Source organism: Ananas comosus, linkage group 7 (genome assembly GCF_001540865.1).
Source record: "Ananas comosus cultivar F153 linkage group 7, ASM154086v1, whole genome shotgun sequence".
NCBI classification, from domain to species: Eukaryota; Viridiplantae; Streptophyta; class Magnoliopsida; order Poales; family Bromeliaceae; genus Ananas; species Ananas comosus.
The window spans coordinates 7,525,327-7,542,774 of record NC_033627.1 but is presented as its reverse complement, the minus strand read 5'-3'; the positions used below and the strand labels follow the sequence as shown (position 1 = coordinate 7,542,774).

The window sequence follows — 17,448 nt, the reverse complement described above, 5'->3', positions numbered from 1 at the left end:
TTCTCATGTGTACCACTAGTGTGACCTCCTAATAGTCTACCATCGGATAATGTGAGAGAGTGTGATGAAATTATATATAACGAGCATGCTAATAATAATAACTAGACTAAAATATTTTGGAATGCTGGTTTGGACCCAATAAGTTAATATTGCAGTGAGCTAGATATTACAGTTGGTAGAAGAACCAATTCACCAGTTGAAAGTGTGAGATAGGCTTCACATCACCTAGTGATTGGGGTTGGGGTGATGGGCACATCAAGGCCTAAGCGTGATTGGAGTAGCGTTGACGAGAATATTAGGGCCTAAAATGAAAAATATATATATATATATATGAGGATATCAGCGCCTAAAATAGAGAGAGAATGTGATATTCTGATAGTCCACATTGGATAATACAGGAGAGTGTAAGGAGTTTATATGTGACGAACACACTAGAGATAATAACTAGGCTTAAATATTTCGGACAGATAATCTCAATCCAACAAATTATTAGTGTTAGTGAATTTGATCATTACAGAGATAGAACTCACTTCGCTTATCTAGTGATAAAAGGCTATGTGTGGGATTAAACCAATAGGACGTCTCACATTGCTTGCCTAGTGATGTAAGGCGATGTATGTGATTAAACTAATGATGCCGTCACGATCTAAAATGGAAAGAGTATTTAGCACCATGATGGTCCCCCACTCGCATAATGTGGAAGAGTAATGGAAAGCGTATGTAGCGCTCGCATAATGTGGAAGAGTAATGGAAAGCGTATGTAGCACTCCGATAGTTCCCCATCGAATAATATAGGGGCTTATATGTGGGGGGCACATTAGTTATAACTAAAAAAATTAAGCATTTTGGAGTAATGTGAACTCATGATTTATTATTGCGAGTGGGTACAATTTATCATATTATTGCTAGTGGGTACAATTTATCATTGCTAGTGAGATGGATCGTTACAACTGAAAAATTCTAAGTAGTTTGCATAAATCAACTATTTTTAATGAAATAACCTATAAAAGTATTTTGCTAATTATATAGTTCATCCAGCGCAACAATCACCAATCTGCAAATACCACGCGTGCGTGTGTGTGTGTGAGAGAGAGAGAGAGAGAGAGAGATGTCGACAAAGTATTTCAATAACATATTGAGCATAGAGAGAGAGAGAGAGAGATGTCGACAAAGTATTTCAATAACATATTGAGCATCTGTACAAGCAAACTCCCACACCAGCTTTCAACTATGTTAAATTTCACTCAAAATTCTCAGAAAAAAACTCAAAAAATTTCAAGAATTAAGCCATTAGGGCGTCACACAGGTGTCAGTTTTGTTGGGGCACCACAAGCACTCCATCTCAGAGCAAACTGCACCTCTAAACTGAATTTTATTGGCAGAAATTGTTTCCCCCCACCCCATAGTCACAGATAGCTGCAAATGAAACTACTCCACGAACCAAGCTAAAGTTTCTTTGGAAGCTGAGTTGCATCATGTAATTCATCAGTTTTTAATTCTTTTTATTTTTGTTTTTTCTTTTTCCAGAACTGTGGAAGATGATCTGAAAACCCAAGTGCATGATAGAGACTACTTGCATTCTCACTGGAAAAATGATCTTTTCCTGTTGCGTTCCAATCGAGCTTCCCTCTGTCATCAGAGATGAAAGTAAATAAACAAAATGCAAATTGAATATAAAATACAGGAATATTATATAACGCAAAAAGTTGGGACTAAAGTATTTAAATTTTCTTTTGTTTTGTGTACAACTGAAGGGTGAAAGGGGGAGAGGGAGGGAGCAATGAGAATCCAACCCCAAGATACATATGGTTAATGCAAGCTGCTCATGGTTGTGTAAAACATGTACTTGATAATATGATGACCATCTGATTATGTTAGCGGCAAGAACATAAATTATCCAATCTAGAGTCAAAACTGACCATATGAAAGCTTGCTTTTCATTCCAGATGTGCACAATACTGGGAACCACCATTGAGAGAAATGCAAGATCATTTGGGCAACATTCTTAGGGTATAGGACTTGCAGTGATAGAAACTCTGAAAATAACTATAATATGAAATAAATCAATAATTAAAGTGTATTCCAAGGTTGAAGTGTATTTCGAGGTCCTTATCTACAAAGTCAATGTAGCTCCTATTTCAAGAAGGGGCTTCTTGGTCCAAGATTCCAAGAAAATCTACGTTAATTTATTTTATGGTAAACAAGGATTAAAGTGTCCATCGGTACGGGCCGTATCCACCGTGCCGTATCGTTCCAACAGGATATCGGTACGATATAGCCCGCGTGCCAATAGTACAACTCAAAACCCTCTATTCTTTAAATTAGTAAGTAATTTTCTCAATAAAATTCAAAAGATTTGATAAAAACACATAATAAATAATTGGCATATTTTGTTACTAAAGAAAATAAATATTTCATGCCATTATGTGTCGGCACACATATATTTTTTGTGACCGGCACTCATCGGCACGTACTGTGCCGTACAGTGTCGGCAAGTTTCCGGCACGACCCCGTACCACGGCACTTAAATCCTTGGGAGTGTTCAAAAAGTCAAATACTAGAGACCAAATGGAATGTTCAAGGCTAAAGGAAATCTAGAACCATAGGAAAGCTTAGACTAGAAATAGGAGGGTTTCGAAGCTTAGTTAGTGAAACAACTTACATAGTCTTGTGGTTTATCAGTTTAAGTTTGGAAACTCAAGTTTCACATTTATACTGAAAATTGAGGAGTCTTTACATAACGCAGTAGAACATTATATACAGTGATTAGTAGTCTTCAAATGAGAGCTTAAAGAATTCATGAAAAAAATAATTCATAGGAGACAAAGGACAGCTTCCCTCAAGACTGGTTTCATGAGTGGAAAAGAAACAGAGTCAATCTTCATTTGGCTTGTCACAGAGCCCATCTTAAGCCTGAACCTACCAGTACTTCAACATTCAAAATAAAAGACCTACTTGTAAATCTACAACCTAAACGTGTACTATTTGTTTCCAAGGCTCAATACATCTATCATATTGAAAGAACCATGTAGATCTCTTGGAAACAACTGGAGAATTAACATGATATTTCTCAAGCTTCGGCACATGATGCTTTTGGAAGCACAATGTTGATAAATGTATCTTCACAAATATTACCAGTTTGTTTGGTTGCTATCATTTCATTGATTGAGCAGGACAAAACTTGGGTGAGAAAAGATGGAAAATCAACCCATTTCCTTGACCTTTGTTTGCTATATTATACTGGCAAAATAATGGACTTTTCTATCCTTGTTATGGCCGTTTACACAGCAAACTCATTTTTGAAAAAGAGCAAAATATGAAAAGTGTTGGAATTCAAGCCCCACTTGATTACCGTTCCATTTTCTTTGATTTTTAAAACTCAACTTATATACATCAGAGTGTGCTGGTGGATGAATTATTTCATTATCATTATTGTTGGTTATCTTGCGAACTCATCTACTTTGAAAAAAAAAAAAAAACAATAACAACAAAAAACAAAAAAATAAATAAAGCAGCGAAAAAATGTTACTACTGGAATTTTTTTTTTTGCCCTTAGTTTTGTTGCCAAACAAACGTTATATATACACAAGTTGATACATTATCCATCAGCGCATACCATCGCATAAAATTTTGAGTTTAAAAGACAAAATAGACGGAAGTTTAACAAAAAGAGACCTAAATTTTGTTATTCTGTCGCCAAATGGTAGATGTATAGTTTGCACAATCTGCCATCAGCCAGCAGATTCAATCACATAGGACTAGGTATGAGCATATCGGTCGGTTTAAAGTAGACATACAAATCAAACTGGTTAAGTCAGTTTGGTAAGTTGAAAAGCCTAAAACAAAACAATAGAGTGAAAAAACTAGACTGGACCGAACCAGTTTAATCAGTTGTTCTCAGCTCAGTTTACTGGCTTCTTCACAGTTTTTCTATAAATAATCCTATCAACTTTTATAATTACAAAAATTAATTGTAAAATGTAGGCCACTAGTATGGCAGGTAGGATTAGGGGGGAAAAGAATAATAAAAGCGGTAAATGATTTGCTGCTTCACTTTCAAGAGAATTCAGCTACATAAAAAGCCAAGAAAGCGGTGAGCCGTTCACCACTTTTATATGCAGTGAATGGTTGACCGCTTTTGGTTGACCACTTTTAAATATGGTGAATTGTTCACCGCTGATGTCTTTCATTGTTTAACCCTACGCCTCCCGCTCAATCTCTTTCCCCCCTCTGTCGCTTTCTCTATCTCAGTCATCTCGCACCCGCCGTTGCCCCTACCTCCTAAGGTTCGGTGCTCCCTCTCTCTTTCTAATAGTTCTCTCTCTCTCTCTCTCTCTGCCAATAGTGACTTCACACCCGCCGTCGCCTTCACCTCCCAAGGTTTGGTGCTCCCTCTCTCTCTCTCTCATAATTCTCTCTTTTACTCTCTTTCTGCCCTATAGTGACCTAAAATGATTGAAAACTGAAAAGTTAAGATAAATTACTTCTGATTAATTTTAATTGAATCTATACGTTAAATTTGAATGCAAATAGACATAAAGAAGGGCTCCAATTGGATATAACAAATTAGAATTGAACTAAAGTTAGAATACTTGAATTATTGGGGACCTTTTAGCATTTTGTGCATTATTAGTGGGTGACAGGGACTTCATTCTTCTTCTTCTTCGTATGTGTTAGAGAGAGAGAAAAAGTGAGAGAGAGAGGTGGAGGCCGTGGGTGATCCGAGAAGGCAGTCAAGGACGCGCGTCCATGTGATTTTTTCGGTGCGTCGGATTGGACGTTAGTATCTTAATAATATTTTTGGTTGATTCGGATTTTCGAGGCATAATTTTGGGATGCTTCTGAGTAGAAATTGGATGGGATTTTTAGTGAAATTGAGATTAGTAATTTAATTTAAGCATGATTTAGGGGTTGGATTTTCGTGGATTTTCGTTGTGGGATTTGCCAATGGGATTTTGGCGTTGTGGCTGCCATGCAGTTGAGGAGGCAGCAGCGGAGTGCATTGTCATCCCGTCACCCTTTCTTTTCCGAGATTAGCAATTCAAGTAGGTTCTGAGTCGCCGAAAACGGCGAATTTCCTTCTATGTCTATTTATAGGCATATGGATATGTATATAGTTTATATCCCACTTCCCAGGGGTCGCCCATCCTACGACTACTCCAGCCCTAGCACGTTTAAATCTGTTAACCTCTTGGGCCTAGCCACTGCCCAAAATGCTATAGTCGGGTTAAGAGTTTTAGCCATATTATATCTTATATATAGAATTACCTGGGGTCTCACATTCTTCCCCCTTTAAGCCCTAGCGTTCTCGTCGGGCTCAGACTCACAAGTATGAGATGATATGAGACTCATCTCGCTAGCCTTAACCGACATTGTGGGGGAGCCCCGCTCTACCCACAACAGTCATCAGTATGAGAGCCTCGCTCTCCCTGCTGTATAATCTGGCTAAGCCGAGACTCATCTCATATTTCCGGCTGGTAATTGGCTCTGATACCAACTGTGATGCCCCACTTCCCAGGGGATCACCAATCTTAGGACTACTCCAGCCAAGGATTGAAGTGTCGTCCCGTGCCGTATACCGTGCCCCTTAGGGGGGTCTGAGGACCCCCTCTTCGTGTCGCGACACGCAGGGCCGTGCCGCACGAGACAGAGCGGCACGGCGACGCGTGCCGCAGCACACTGCCGTGCTGACACTATGCACTTTATTTTTTATTTTTTTTATTTATTTTTTTTTTAGGTACTTGAAGCATTCTGGATACCCCACATCCCCCTACCCCAAAGACATTGCAAATCGAAAATCTATTTGTTAGGCAAGTCAAAAAGTTATAATTTAATTTTTTTTGTTTATCAATATAGGACAAATTTTTAATTTACATATCCGATCCATACCGCGGGGGGTATCACCAACTGCACCCCTCTCGGATGTCAATGGTGGGTTGAGGGCTTGAGCCCTCCACTTCCACCACAGATATCTATTTTTTTTTCATAAATTATTTTATCAAAATTTGTCGCACCGCGAAACTTTCGCCACATTATGGGAACAAAATCGAACTCAATAAACAAATTTTGAGCCACATCAAACATAAAATTTTATTTTTGCATTAGAAATTGAAAATAGTGATAAAATTAAAAGTTAAATTAAATCAATTGATATTTGATACTTAAATTTATTTAATTTATTTGTCATATAATTGATGACTTAATTTTTTTGATAGATCTACTAATTTTTTGAAACAATTAATTAAAAATAATTTTTTCAAATAATTTTTAAATAAGTTTAAAAATTATTTTTTCTATTTGATAAAAAAAGACTGTAATATGGTCAAAAGAAAAAAGAAAAAAAAAGATGTCTTTGCATTTTAAAAATTTTAACCTATAAAAATTTCTATTCTACATCAGGTATAGTTGTACTTTACATCTAAAAAAGCTTACAAGTATATTAATTGATGAGTATAGTAAGCTATACATAGCAAATATTCATAATTATTTGATTAAATCTTTCAAAATAATATTATAAGAGCTTATTGGAATCAAAAAAACTGAAATAAGTCCGTACTAAAGTATGCCAGTAGGGGGTTATGCGTATCCATCGGCACGCAAGCGTACCATGTGTCGGCACGGAAGCGTGCCGATGCCGTATCGTGCTAGGCAGACAGCGGCACGCTCTCATGCCGCGACACTTTATATCTTGACTCCAGCTCTAGCACGCTTAACTTTCTTAACCTTTTGGGTCTAGCCACCGCCCAAAATACTATAGCCAGGTTAAGAGTTTATATGTTAATAGAGAGAGATGATAACATAAAATTTGAGTAAGGATTGGAATTCTAGTTTGGTTGTATGTGAGTATTAATCTATAACATATTGTGTAAATCACAAGTCCAATAGGCGTGACGAGGGGTGCCAACGAGCGGAACACGAGCGAGCTGAGGCCCGCTCGTGTTCGACTCGTTTCATAAACGAGCCGAATACGAGCTGGCTCGTTAAAGTATCGAGTCGAAAAATTCAGCTCGTGTTCGACTCGTCTATTAACAAGCCAAACATGAGCTTGCTCATGAACAATAAGTTAAAAGAATTATGAAGGATACATATAGAAAATAAAATTATGAGATCTTTACCCATTTGACTTTGATCTAATAGTTGAAACTTTACATATAAAAGATCTTTTTATAATTGAGTTGGGTTTTATATTTAGGTTAAGCTAAAAACCAAATAATAAAAATTTATATTTTATATATATAATTATTTATTTATATATATAAATATAAAATATATGTATTTGAGCTGTTATCGAGCCAAACATGAGCGAGCTGACCCCAGCTCGTGTTCAGCTCGTTTATTAAACGAGTTGAAAAATTCAGCTCGTGTTCGGCTCATTTATTAAACGAGCGATTCGATCTCGAGCTTATTTCGGAACTGGCTCGTGAACAGTGAGCTGGATTGCCACCCCTAGGCATGACATACGGATATATATGTATGACTATACATATTGATAGAAATGATATTAGCATGAAATCGAGTAGAGAGTTGCATGTGGATATCATATATAATGTTAGAGGGCTATTTTAATATAGAATTGAGTAGAGAAATAAATTTCTATCCTATATGGGTGGATAATAATCTATACTATATTACATGAACCACAAGTCTATTGGTCATAGCATGTAAAATTGTTATTAGTCAATTATTTTGCATATGATAACTAAGACCGAGAAGGGCCATTTAACATCATGTACATAGTGATAAGTTATTTATTATCCATTTGCATTGTACAGGTCATGATTTATGTGATAGAGGCCATACGTTAGCGCGGCGATAGTGGATAGATGGTTGGACATAGAAAGAGAACATGTATATTCTATTCTGACATTTGACTAAGGAATTGCCCTATCATTGTATTAGCGTCACATATGAATTAGTGAATATTCTACTATTGCATTGAGGACACTAGATTGGGTACTTGTAATCTCTTTGATCATTGCATCAGCCATAACCTGCAAAGCCACATTGAGCTTGATAGTGACATATGCTATTATACTGGGTAAGGGTTGCTACCCTTCGACTGTTGCTCCGGAACGCTGGCTTGTGATTTAGTATAGATATTTGCCTTTGAGAAGACAGACCACCTGCGAGAGTGGTATCCGGGCTGGAGGCATAGCTACTTGTCGACGGCGCACCTGCGGGAGTATAGTTCGGGCAATAGGCAGACGCAGGCGTGACCGGACTTCTGAGTTGGTTAGTGTATGATAGGGTTGTATGATACATTTGTATATGATTGGGGCATGTGGTACCTTTATTGTTATCATTCTAATTTATGCATGAGCACTATCGCTTGATACATCTTGATCTACATAGAGATAGGTTATTTTTACTGCTTATATTAATCCCGTGAGAAGCATGATAGTATATTATCTTTCTATTCCTATTATGCTCTATTACTCGCTTAGTTGTAGCTCTGATGCATGGGTTAATCTTTACTGCTTTTTAGTATCTTTAGTATGTGCAGGATTAATATAAATTTCACTCAGGAGAAGAACACTTCCTTTTCTATTCATTACATGTACAGAGACATGATAGTTAGTAAAAGTACATTTGTTCATATGGGTAAGAGGCATGATAGTAAAAGTACACTTACTTTCTTGTTCGTTACATGTGTAGAGATATGATAGTTAGTAAAAGTACATTCGTTCATATGGTTTAGAGGCATGATAGTTAGTAAAAGTACACTTCCTTTCCTGTTCGTTACATGTATAGAGGTATTATAGTTAATAAAATTACATTTGTTCATATTATACTCTGTAGCTCATTTGATAGTATGCTTTACTATTCTTTTCTATTCTTGCCTCTAGTAAGACCTAGTGGGAAGATCGTGGCTGTCGCCGACCGCACCCACTGAGAATGATGTTTAGTAGTTCTCCCGCCCTCTTGTGGTTTACTTTTCAGGGTCTTCTAAGCCGATGGTTGTTCGAGGTAAGTGCATTGTGCTGTAGATAGCAAGTCCTACCCGTGTATATGAGCTATAGAGGAGCATCTAGCTAGATAGTCTTTGGATATATACTGTACATCAGGACTGACGAGGCCAGGGTCTTTTCTTTGTACATTTATATATTGGAGTGATGATTTCATGTACGGTGATGTATAGTAGCTTTACTATTACTTATAGAACTCTGATACATGTTCGATGTTAGTTGTAGACTCTCAAAATCGTTTCGTTGTTGATTATAGGATTAGAATTGTTTTTCTATTGTTTTGTTTTGTTGACACTTCATTCGGACAGGATAAACTCCTTCCGTTCGGCGAGTCTGTTGACGTCCCCGTGGGCTTCTGGTGTGAAAGCGGGGCTTAACAAGTTTTTGTTGCTCTGCGTGGGCTCTATGGTGTTTGGGATCCACCTGCAATTGCTGTGAGCAGCAGGTCAGGGATCCAACAACCTATAGAGCAATCAGCTCAATCCAGTTTGCGGCTTTAAGATCAATGTGGCCTCAGCAGTGGCCTTATTTGTCGAAACCTAATCGAAATCATCTCTCGCTGCACAGGAGCTAGATCGCGAAGCTAATACAACGATCCAAGAATCAGATTCAGTGTGCGATTACACCACACCTTTCCCAAGGATATGACCACTATGACACCAAGTTTTTATGACCCAGACTTAGTCGTAACCCACCATGATGACCCCGAGCTGAGAGAAGATGACAATGAGAATAATAGGGTATCCGATCTACTTGAGAATTTTTGGAAATACAGTGAGGGGGAAAAGAGACTGATAGAGAGAGATAGAGACGGCGAGAGAGAGAGAGAGAGATTGGTATTAAGAAATAGAGAGGATTAGAGGGGTTAGAAGGAAGGAGGATAATTGGAGAAGAAGATAACCTGTAAATTCCATTCATGCCCTTAGATTTTTTTACATAGGCTTCTTATACTTCTCATTAAATGTATAAAATGTTGAACTAAGCTGAAAAACAAAGAAATTAACAAAAGTATTGGGCTATTTGAACCTCAATCTAGGAAGGACTAGGCTCTTTGGGCATGGGCTTGGGCTTGGGCTTAGGCTTGGCTTGATTTCTTCTGCTCAGACCCAGGCCCGTCTTATCTACACGTATTGGTCTGGTTCTAGTACCCCGACCACCTGATCCGCTAAGGATATCTATATCTCTCTCTCCTCCACTTTGTTAGATCCTGTTGGATGCCTCTTCGATCTCCTCCTCTATCCCTATAACATTAGCTCCTCTTAACCCCATGCCTCCCTTTTCCAATTGCCACTGTCCACAAACCCTAGCTCCCATGAGTGTATCTCCTCCTCCCGAGGACGCTTAACTCACCATGGATGAAAATAAGTTTCCATTCTTGCTCCTTTTATCCTTTATTCCTTCATATCTACTATTATTTTACTATACTAAGCCTTTGCTCCCCTCTTTAATTTTCAGGTGTTGCAGAAAATTAACCAAGCCCGAAATGAGGCCCTACTCTAGGCTATGCTTAGGCCTTTCCCAACCATAGTTGTCACGCCCCGGGACCGGCGGAGGCCCTCCCGGTAGCGTGCCCAGACCCGCCATATGTCAACACATATAAGGCGTCTACAACAAAAGCGGAAGTAAAAGCAAGAATAGAGCAAACGACGAGGTGAAATAACTATCAACTAATGATATCAGAGCAAGTAAAGCTAGACAATAAAGAAATCATAAGTAGTACAATNACTGCTCACTGGGGGAACCGGTCTCTCCTTCCAGGGACCGGTCCCCGAGAGTAAAAACTCTCAGGACTTGTCCAGAATTCCAGTTTTCGAACGTTTTAGGTCGGAATACATTCTACAACCCTCCACCACGTGCGGAAAAGCTCGAAATACAACCAAACACTCGAACCTCGCAATTTGCAAAGGTCCAGTGTGTTACAATAGTACTCCGAGAAAACACAATAAGAAAACAAAATTTCCAAACAAGTTTTTGATGTTGATATGGTCGAAGTAACATTTCCTATTTAAAGAATAACCAAACACATCATGATAGCAACTAACATCACATTATAAAAAGAAAAAAGCAAATAGAGAAAAAAAAAGGTTATAAATCACACCATCTTTAAACCAATTTCAAAATGCAAGAAAAAAATAAAGCACTTCAGAGTAAAGGGCACCAAACCTCTTTCTTTTTACACTCTTTATAGTCATCAAACTGCTGTTGACATTTGCTCTTGTCCTGGTATGCTTCTAGACCTAAAATGTTTTGCCTCAATTAAGTTATCATACAAACTGACGGAAAGATGAAAGAAAGGTTGCTATAGGGAAAAAGTATAATTATTAAAAAAAAGAATTGAAATCAATAGGCAGAAATAATAACTTGAACCATTTTATAGTCACAGTCATGGAAGATGATTGATTAATTACTGTTTGGCAGTCCATTATTTTAATGATGACTAATTGTTAATGAATAATTGTTAAACTTATCCAACCGTATCTAATATTTTCTAATTGTTATAACTTTTTTTTTTCATCTTGAATCCTGAGCATTCAAATCGTTTTACAAGCTTTGTGGGCATTTTTTATCTTATTCTAATTTCCTTGTAAACCCATATTTCATGGAAATATATTTAAAAAGATAATTGGCATTAAAACATTAGGTCCAGAAGCTAATCTTGTACTTACTAGAATTTATTCTTTTAAGTAACTGTTGTCTTGTATACTTGTACATTGATATCAATAGCTTCCACTTAGAATACTGTTGCAAACAATAACTGCCTATCTACCTGTTAAGAAAGTGAAATTTATGTTGCAAAATTTATAATAAAGAAATCCACTACAGATAAGTATCATCTAGACTTCCAAAATTAACAGTTCCTTTAAAGCAACTGTTGTCTTGCATACATGTACATTGATGTCAATAACTTCCATTTAGAATAATGTTGCAAACAATAAAGAATACTGTTGCAAACAATAAATACCTATTTATCCTCTAAGAAAATTAAATTTTCCTTGGAAAACTTGTACTACTCAAGAAGTCCAATACACATAATTATCATCTAGAGTATCAAATTCGGCAGTACCGTCCGCTAAATATCATCTATAAAAAGGTGCACACCTACATAAAATTATTCCGATTGCCTTTCTTGGGAGATATTAATTGAAACCTAGAAGATATGAATTAATCTAGATTCTTAAGTGTTAGATCCAGGCCAAATTAATGATTTCCTCTGAACTTACCATCATCAGTTCAGGTATTAACTTTATATCAGAGATCAACACTAAAGAATATAGTGAGATACAAGTCAACTTCAGCTCAGGTATTAAATTGAACCAAAGGTTCTAGAACAAGACTAATTTCTCATATTAACTTAAAATCCTATTGGCATTTCTCCTTCATTATCACGTATTCTCATCAGCTTGCACAAGGTTAGGGCTAGGCGACACCTTCCATGTATCGCTAAGCTAACCTTTCTTTACCGTCTACGAGTTATGATGAACAATTTGCTATCATATTGTATGGCTGAAGCAATTATCTATGTCAAAGACTTGTCAAGGTACACGTACATAGTTAGGATTACTAGGAGCGGCCTTGATCATTTGAATTCCTCATGGAGAAAGTTGAAGGACGACTGAAAGGACTAGAAATATAGAAAGAATAATTTAATAACTATAGTCCTAATTTCAGAGAAATTTATTAGGATCTAAATGCCACAGGCTTGTTTTAATGGCAGTGCCTGGAAAATGTATGAGAAAACCATGCTATCCTTATAAACAACTGTTAATCACATATAAAATGATATAGGGTCTCTTAGAAAATTCATATTAATGGTGACAACAACTAGAATAAAATGCATAAACAGTATTCCAAATTCAATCAGAATTATATATTCAAAATAATCAATGTAATTAGTTTAAAAGAGGTTAACTATTTGCAGACATTCATTAAGTAGTTATCCATCTTGATTCCTATGCTACACTTGCACGGATCAAAGAAGCACATTACAATGCGGCACTAATTTTACCTAGGAGGTAGATTTACTTTTAGAGGCTTGAAGCAGCACGAATTTTACTTTTCTTCTCAAATAAACTTGTAAAAAATGTCCTCCTTTATTGCCATTCCCATTTAATAGCAACCTAAATGTTTAATTCATCTATTGGAGAGCTTCATTAGGACAATTGCCTTTAGAATCCACTTCTTAATTATGGCTTCTCTCATTTCCTTCTTGGGTGGTCTTAACAGAATGATATGAATAATATCTAGTAAGTCACAAAAAGATGAATATGCATATATTTGAGTTGATTTGAACTGACATCATCACTAAAAGGTTCAGCAATGAGAAACCAAAGCATAGGTTTTAACCTGCCTCCAGAACTTCATTTGTGGAGCAACTTATTATGTGCTCAACCAGAAGAAAGGTATAGTAAGCAGTCATTGTGCCATGGCTTCTATTCCGAGGGAAATATTTAACAAAACCCATATCAGAAATGAAGCACCCACTACATATTCTTTGATGCAGCGCAGGGATTTCAAAAGGTACAAGCTGCCATAGAACATAAAACTAAAGCAATATAAAATTGCAAGGACGATTTTTGAATTTTCAAGACAGAAGGGGACTTTTTGCAAAACCAAAACAGCGAGCTTGATCTGCGAGTAGCAAGAACTTATCTTTGAAATTCAGGCAGCACAGATTCTTGTAGGAAATTCCAAACTAGGGGTTTTTTTTCTCTGAGAAGTTCGGATAAAAAAGAAATGACGGTGATGATCCAACATGAGGTAAGCATTGATATAAGGAGGCAGAAGAGACGTCCAGTGGTTGTCTATCTCAAGCTTCACATTGGTGGGAGCGCAGGGGCCTTGGGTTGCTTCATTGCTTGGTTGTAAGGAAAGTAGAGAATGGCAGCGATATGTTTACTGGAGGAAAAAGGTGACACAAGATTATATGTGAACAGCAAAGAGAGAGAGAGAGAGAGAGAGAGAGAAGCACAGTAGAGGCAGAGCCATGGATACATGAGAAAAAATTCAAACTAAACTACTTTTAATATTCTAGAACTCCGGCTTTATACTTATTAAAACAGTAATGCTTAAATTGTTCCACAATAGTGCTTGATTTGTTCCACAACAAAAATATGTAAATGGTATGTATTTGTTCCTTAAACTTCCAAAAAATGAAACAAAGTTCAAGTCCAAAAACTAATAGAAAAAATTAGTTACATCGAAAGGTCAAAAAAAAAAAAAAAAATTGAAAAATGTAAACTGACCCAAACTTTACTCCAACCTGGCTTGCATAATTAGATCTAAAATGAATTGTTCTTTCAATATTTCACTATGCTGAACTTTTATAACGAGATTTAGAATGTCAATATGATTCAAACAAGTTTTCTTGCTTGGTTCAACAATAAATAAAAGTGATACTTAAACAAGTATATAACTTAGAAAGGATGGTTTTGTTCATAACTTTGGAGGCACATGTCTAAATTATCACACTAAGAGAGCTTCGTCTCACTAGAAATGAAAGTTAAGATGCCTATCGCCCAGCTAGATCACATAGATGTTCTGTCCAACAAATTTATCGTTAACTGCAAACAAGATAATGCTTTGTTCAACAAGTTCCTCTCATGGTTGTGGAGAACAGTGAAAGATTATTATTCCTGATTAAAACACAAAACACACCAAGTCAGCTCATAGTTGTTCAGTAAACCACAGATCGTGAAATTAGATATGGTCAAGATTGTCTCGAACACAGAAGAAACTCTAGACGGTGCAAGCTGTGACGAATAAGAAGGTTAAATGCCATTTCTAGTTGATGTTTCTTCCATAACATGAGCCATAGCTTGTAGGCATCAAACTTCTCTAGTGGTGCATATACTATGGAGGCGTCCTCGGCTACTAATATATATTGTCCCAAAATCTGCAATTCGACTGCATCCTCGCTACCAATGTTGCAGCAAAAGCTGACATGACATTTCTCATAAACCATCTAATACTCTCGAGCTATGATATCTTCGCATAAAATTATGCTCAATCAAAATAGTCTCATCAATTTTTAGTGTGGATCATGGATAATTCAAGCAACATGGTTTTGTCATTTAGATTTGTGTCGAAACAAACATAGTTATGCCAATTGCACCTTGCCTTACGGGGGAAAAAAAAATATATAAAAAAGAAAAAATCCCATGCTTCTCCAATCAGATTCCACAAATTGGAAGAATTGCTACCAAATCCAGAACCTTTTGCTTATAGATCATCAAAAGTAAGCACAAGAAGGCCCTCTTTACTCAGCCTGCAGACGTACCATACACGACGTTTGTCTAAAGAATTTGCCTAAATTAGCAACAACCACCACTACAGAAGCAAATTAATCTGAGATAAACTTGCACGAACAACCCAAACCTACCCGAAAGGCACTCGAACTGGAATAAAATAGAATCGTTTTCTTCTGATTCGAGGTGCGCGTGTGGATATATGCGTGTGCGTGTGTGTCGAGAGAGAGAGAGAGAGAGAGAGAGAGAGAGAGAGAAGAAGAAGAAGAAGAAGAAGAAGAAGAAGAAGAAGGTTACATTTGAGAGAAGCGGTGTACTGGGGAAAGCAAGGGGAGTCGGAGATCTTAGCGGCACTGGGATACGGTGGAGTAGGCGGCGAACGAGTAGGAGAAGGGAAAGAAGGAGAAGCAGAAGAGGACTGCGACGCCATACCCGTCCGTCTCTACCAAAATCGGCGGTCACTCGGCACCACCCGACAACTTTCCGGCCAATACTCGGACGAGCAAATGCTAGTCAGTCACATCTCTTTATCTAATCACCCGACCGAAACAGGGGAGAAAGTCTACAGCGACGCACTTACACCATCATATCGATTAATTATATTTTTTTAAAAAATATATATAATGAATATTTTTTTAAAAAAATTATGATCAAATGGATTAACTCTGGGATTGTGTTTGGGGTATAAAGAAGAGAATAAATGCTTCTTTCCTTATATCCAAACAAAAAAATTTTGGTGGGAACAATAGTTCCATCTTAACGATTTATTCTAGAGTTTAAGGGGCGGAAATTATTGTTCCCACCCCTTAGGTGGAACAAGCTGGAACAAGCAGCTTGTTTCAGACAGAATTATAAATTTATAATTTTTAATTTATTACAAAATTTATAATTTGTAATTTTAAAATTAAAATTTATAATTTTTAAAAATTTAAATTTTAAAATTTTAATTTGATCTTAAATTTAAAATTTAAAATTAAAATTTTGAATTTTAAAATTTACAATTTGAGATTTTAAATTTTAAATTCTAAATTTAAATTTAAAAATTCAAATACAAAATTTAAAATTCAAATTCAAATTTAATAAGAAGGGTAATATCATTATTTTTTATTTATAATTACCCACTATTCTTTTTATTACATCTTATCTATCCAAACGCTATTTTTTTATTCTCAAAAACAATCCAGTTTTCATCCAGATGGAAAATTGATCTAATTCTTATTTATATCTGAACTTGTACCTATCTCTAAAATAACCAGTTCCTGCTAATACCCGATTCAAACGAAGCCTAAGAGAGCTTTCTGATAATTTAGGAACATCACATGAGCAATATAAGTATTGCATTCTAGAATCTGTCTATACATACTATAATTTGACAGTTCTGGATGGCATACGTGTCAACCTCTCAATAAATTACAGCTCTCCCCTCCTTCTTCTTGAAAAAGTAATTCTCTCCTCTTTTGAAAATGTACAAAATCTTCTCAAATCTTCCCTCATTCTTGGAAATCTACCAAATCTTCCCTTCTTGGAAATCTACCAAATTTTTTGAAATCTCCCCATTCTTGGAAAAGTTCAAAATCTTCCCCATCCTTCTTAAGAAAGTATCAAATCTTCTCTGCCCTCTTCCCCTTCTTCCTATCTCGCCTCTTCCGATACCTCTCTCCCTGAGCTAGCTCTCTGCTCTCTCCCTACCTCTCTCTTCCTTTTTCGTCGAGGCTTGATTTCGCCCCGATGCTGGCGCCGCTGAGCGCTGAAGCGATGGTGCTGAGAACGAAGGCAGGGACGGTGTCGGCGGCGTAGATCCCGCAGTGCGCGGCGGTGGCGTGGGGGGAGCGGCGGCATCGGCGGCAGGGTGGGGGATTGTAACGCACTGGATCTTTGCAAAACGCAAGGTTCGAGTGCTTGATTTGTGTTCCGAGTTTTTTCAGATATTCTGGAGGGTCGTTGACAGTGTTCCGACCTATGGCTTGTTAGATGTATGCCCTAGAAGCCAACCAGGCCGACACATGTATCCTTTCTAGGACATAAATTTGTATTTAACTTTAAATTATTATGAATAATTTTGGGTTCTTATTTCCATTCATATTGTGTATGTGTCCATAAATCGTCCAAGGAATTAATAAGATGATGACATATATTCTCAAAAATTGAGAATTTAATACATGTGTCATTGGTGGTTAATTCCTAAATGCTCTCAATCAATGGATCATCATGGGGACGGTGATTGATCCGGTAAGATT

At 37.0% G+C, this 17,448-nt stretch overlaps 1 protein-coding gene across 1 annotated transcript; it reads right to left on the bottom strand.

Moving 5' to 3' along the window:
* LOC109712991 (cytochrome c oxidase-assembly factor COX23, mitochondrial) lies at window positions 1,163–15,797 on the bottom strand. Its single transcript, XM_020236893.1, has 3 exons — window positions 15,509–15,797; window positions 11,130–11,203; window positions 1,163–1,629 (listed from the first exon to the last, which is right to left on the bottom strand). The coding sequence occupies exons 1-3, from the start codon at window positions 15,639–15,641 to the stop codon at window positions 1,582–1,584; spliced, it is 255 nt and encodes an 84-aa protein (XP_020092482.1). The 5' UTR covers window positions 15,642–15,797; the 3' UTR covers window positions 1,163–1,581.

Bases quoted from the DNA above. Each gene is read 5' to 3' on its own strand.
- LOC109712991 (XM_020236893.1), bottom strand. From the start codon at position 15,641: ATGGCGTCGCAGTCCTCTTCTGCTTCTCCTTCTTTCCCTTCTCCTACT. The intron at 11,204-15,508 runs GTAACCTTCTTC...AAAACATTTTAG, and splicing joins GTACACCGCTTCTCTCAAAT to GTCTAGAAGCATACCAGGAC. The intron at 1,630-11,129 runs GTTTGGTGCCCT...CTCTGATGACAG, and splicing joins AAGAGTGTAAAAAGAAAGAG to AGGGAAGCTCGATTGGAACG.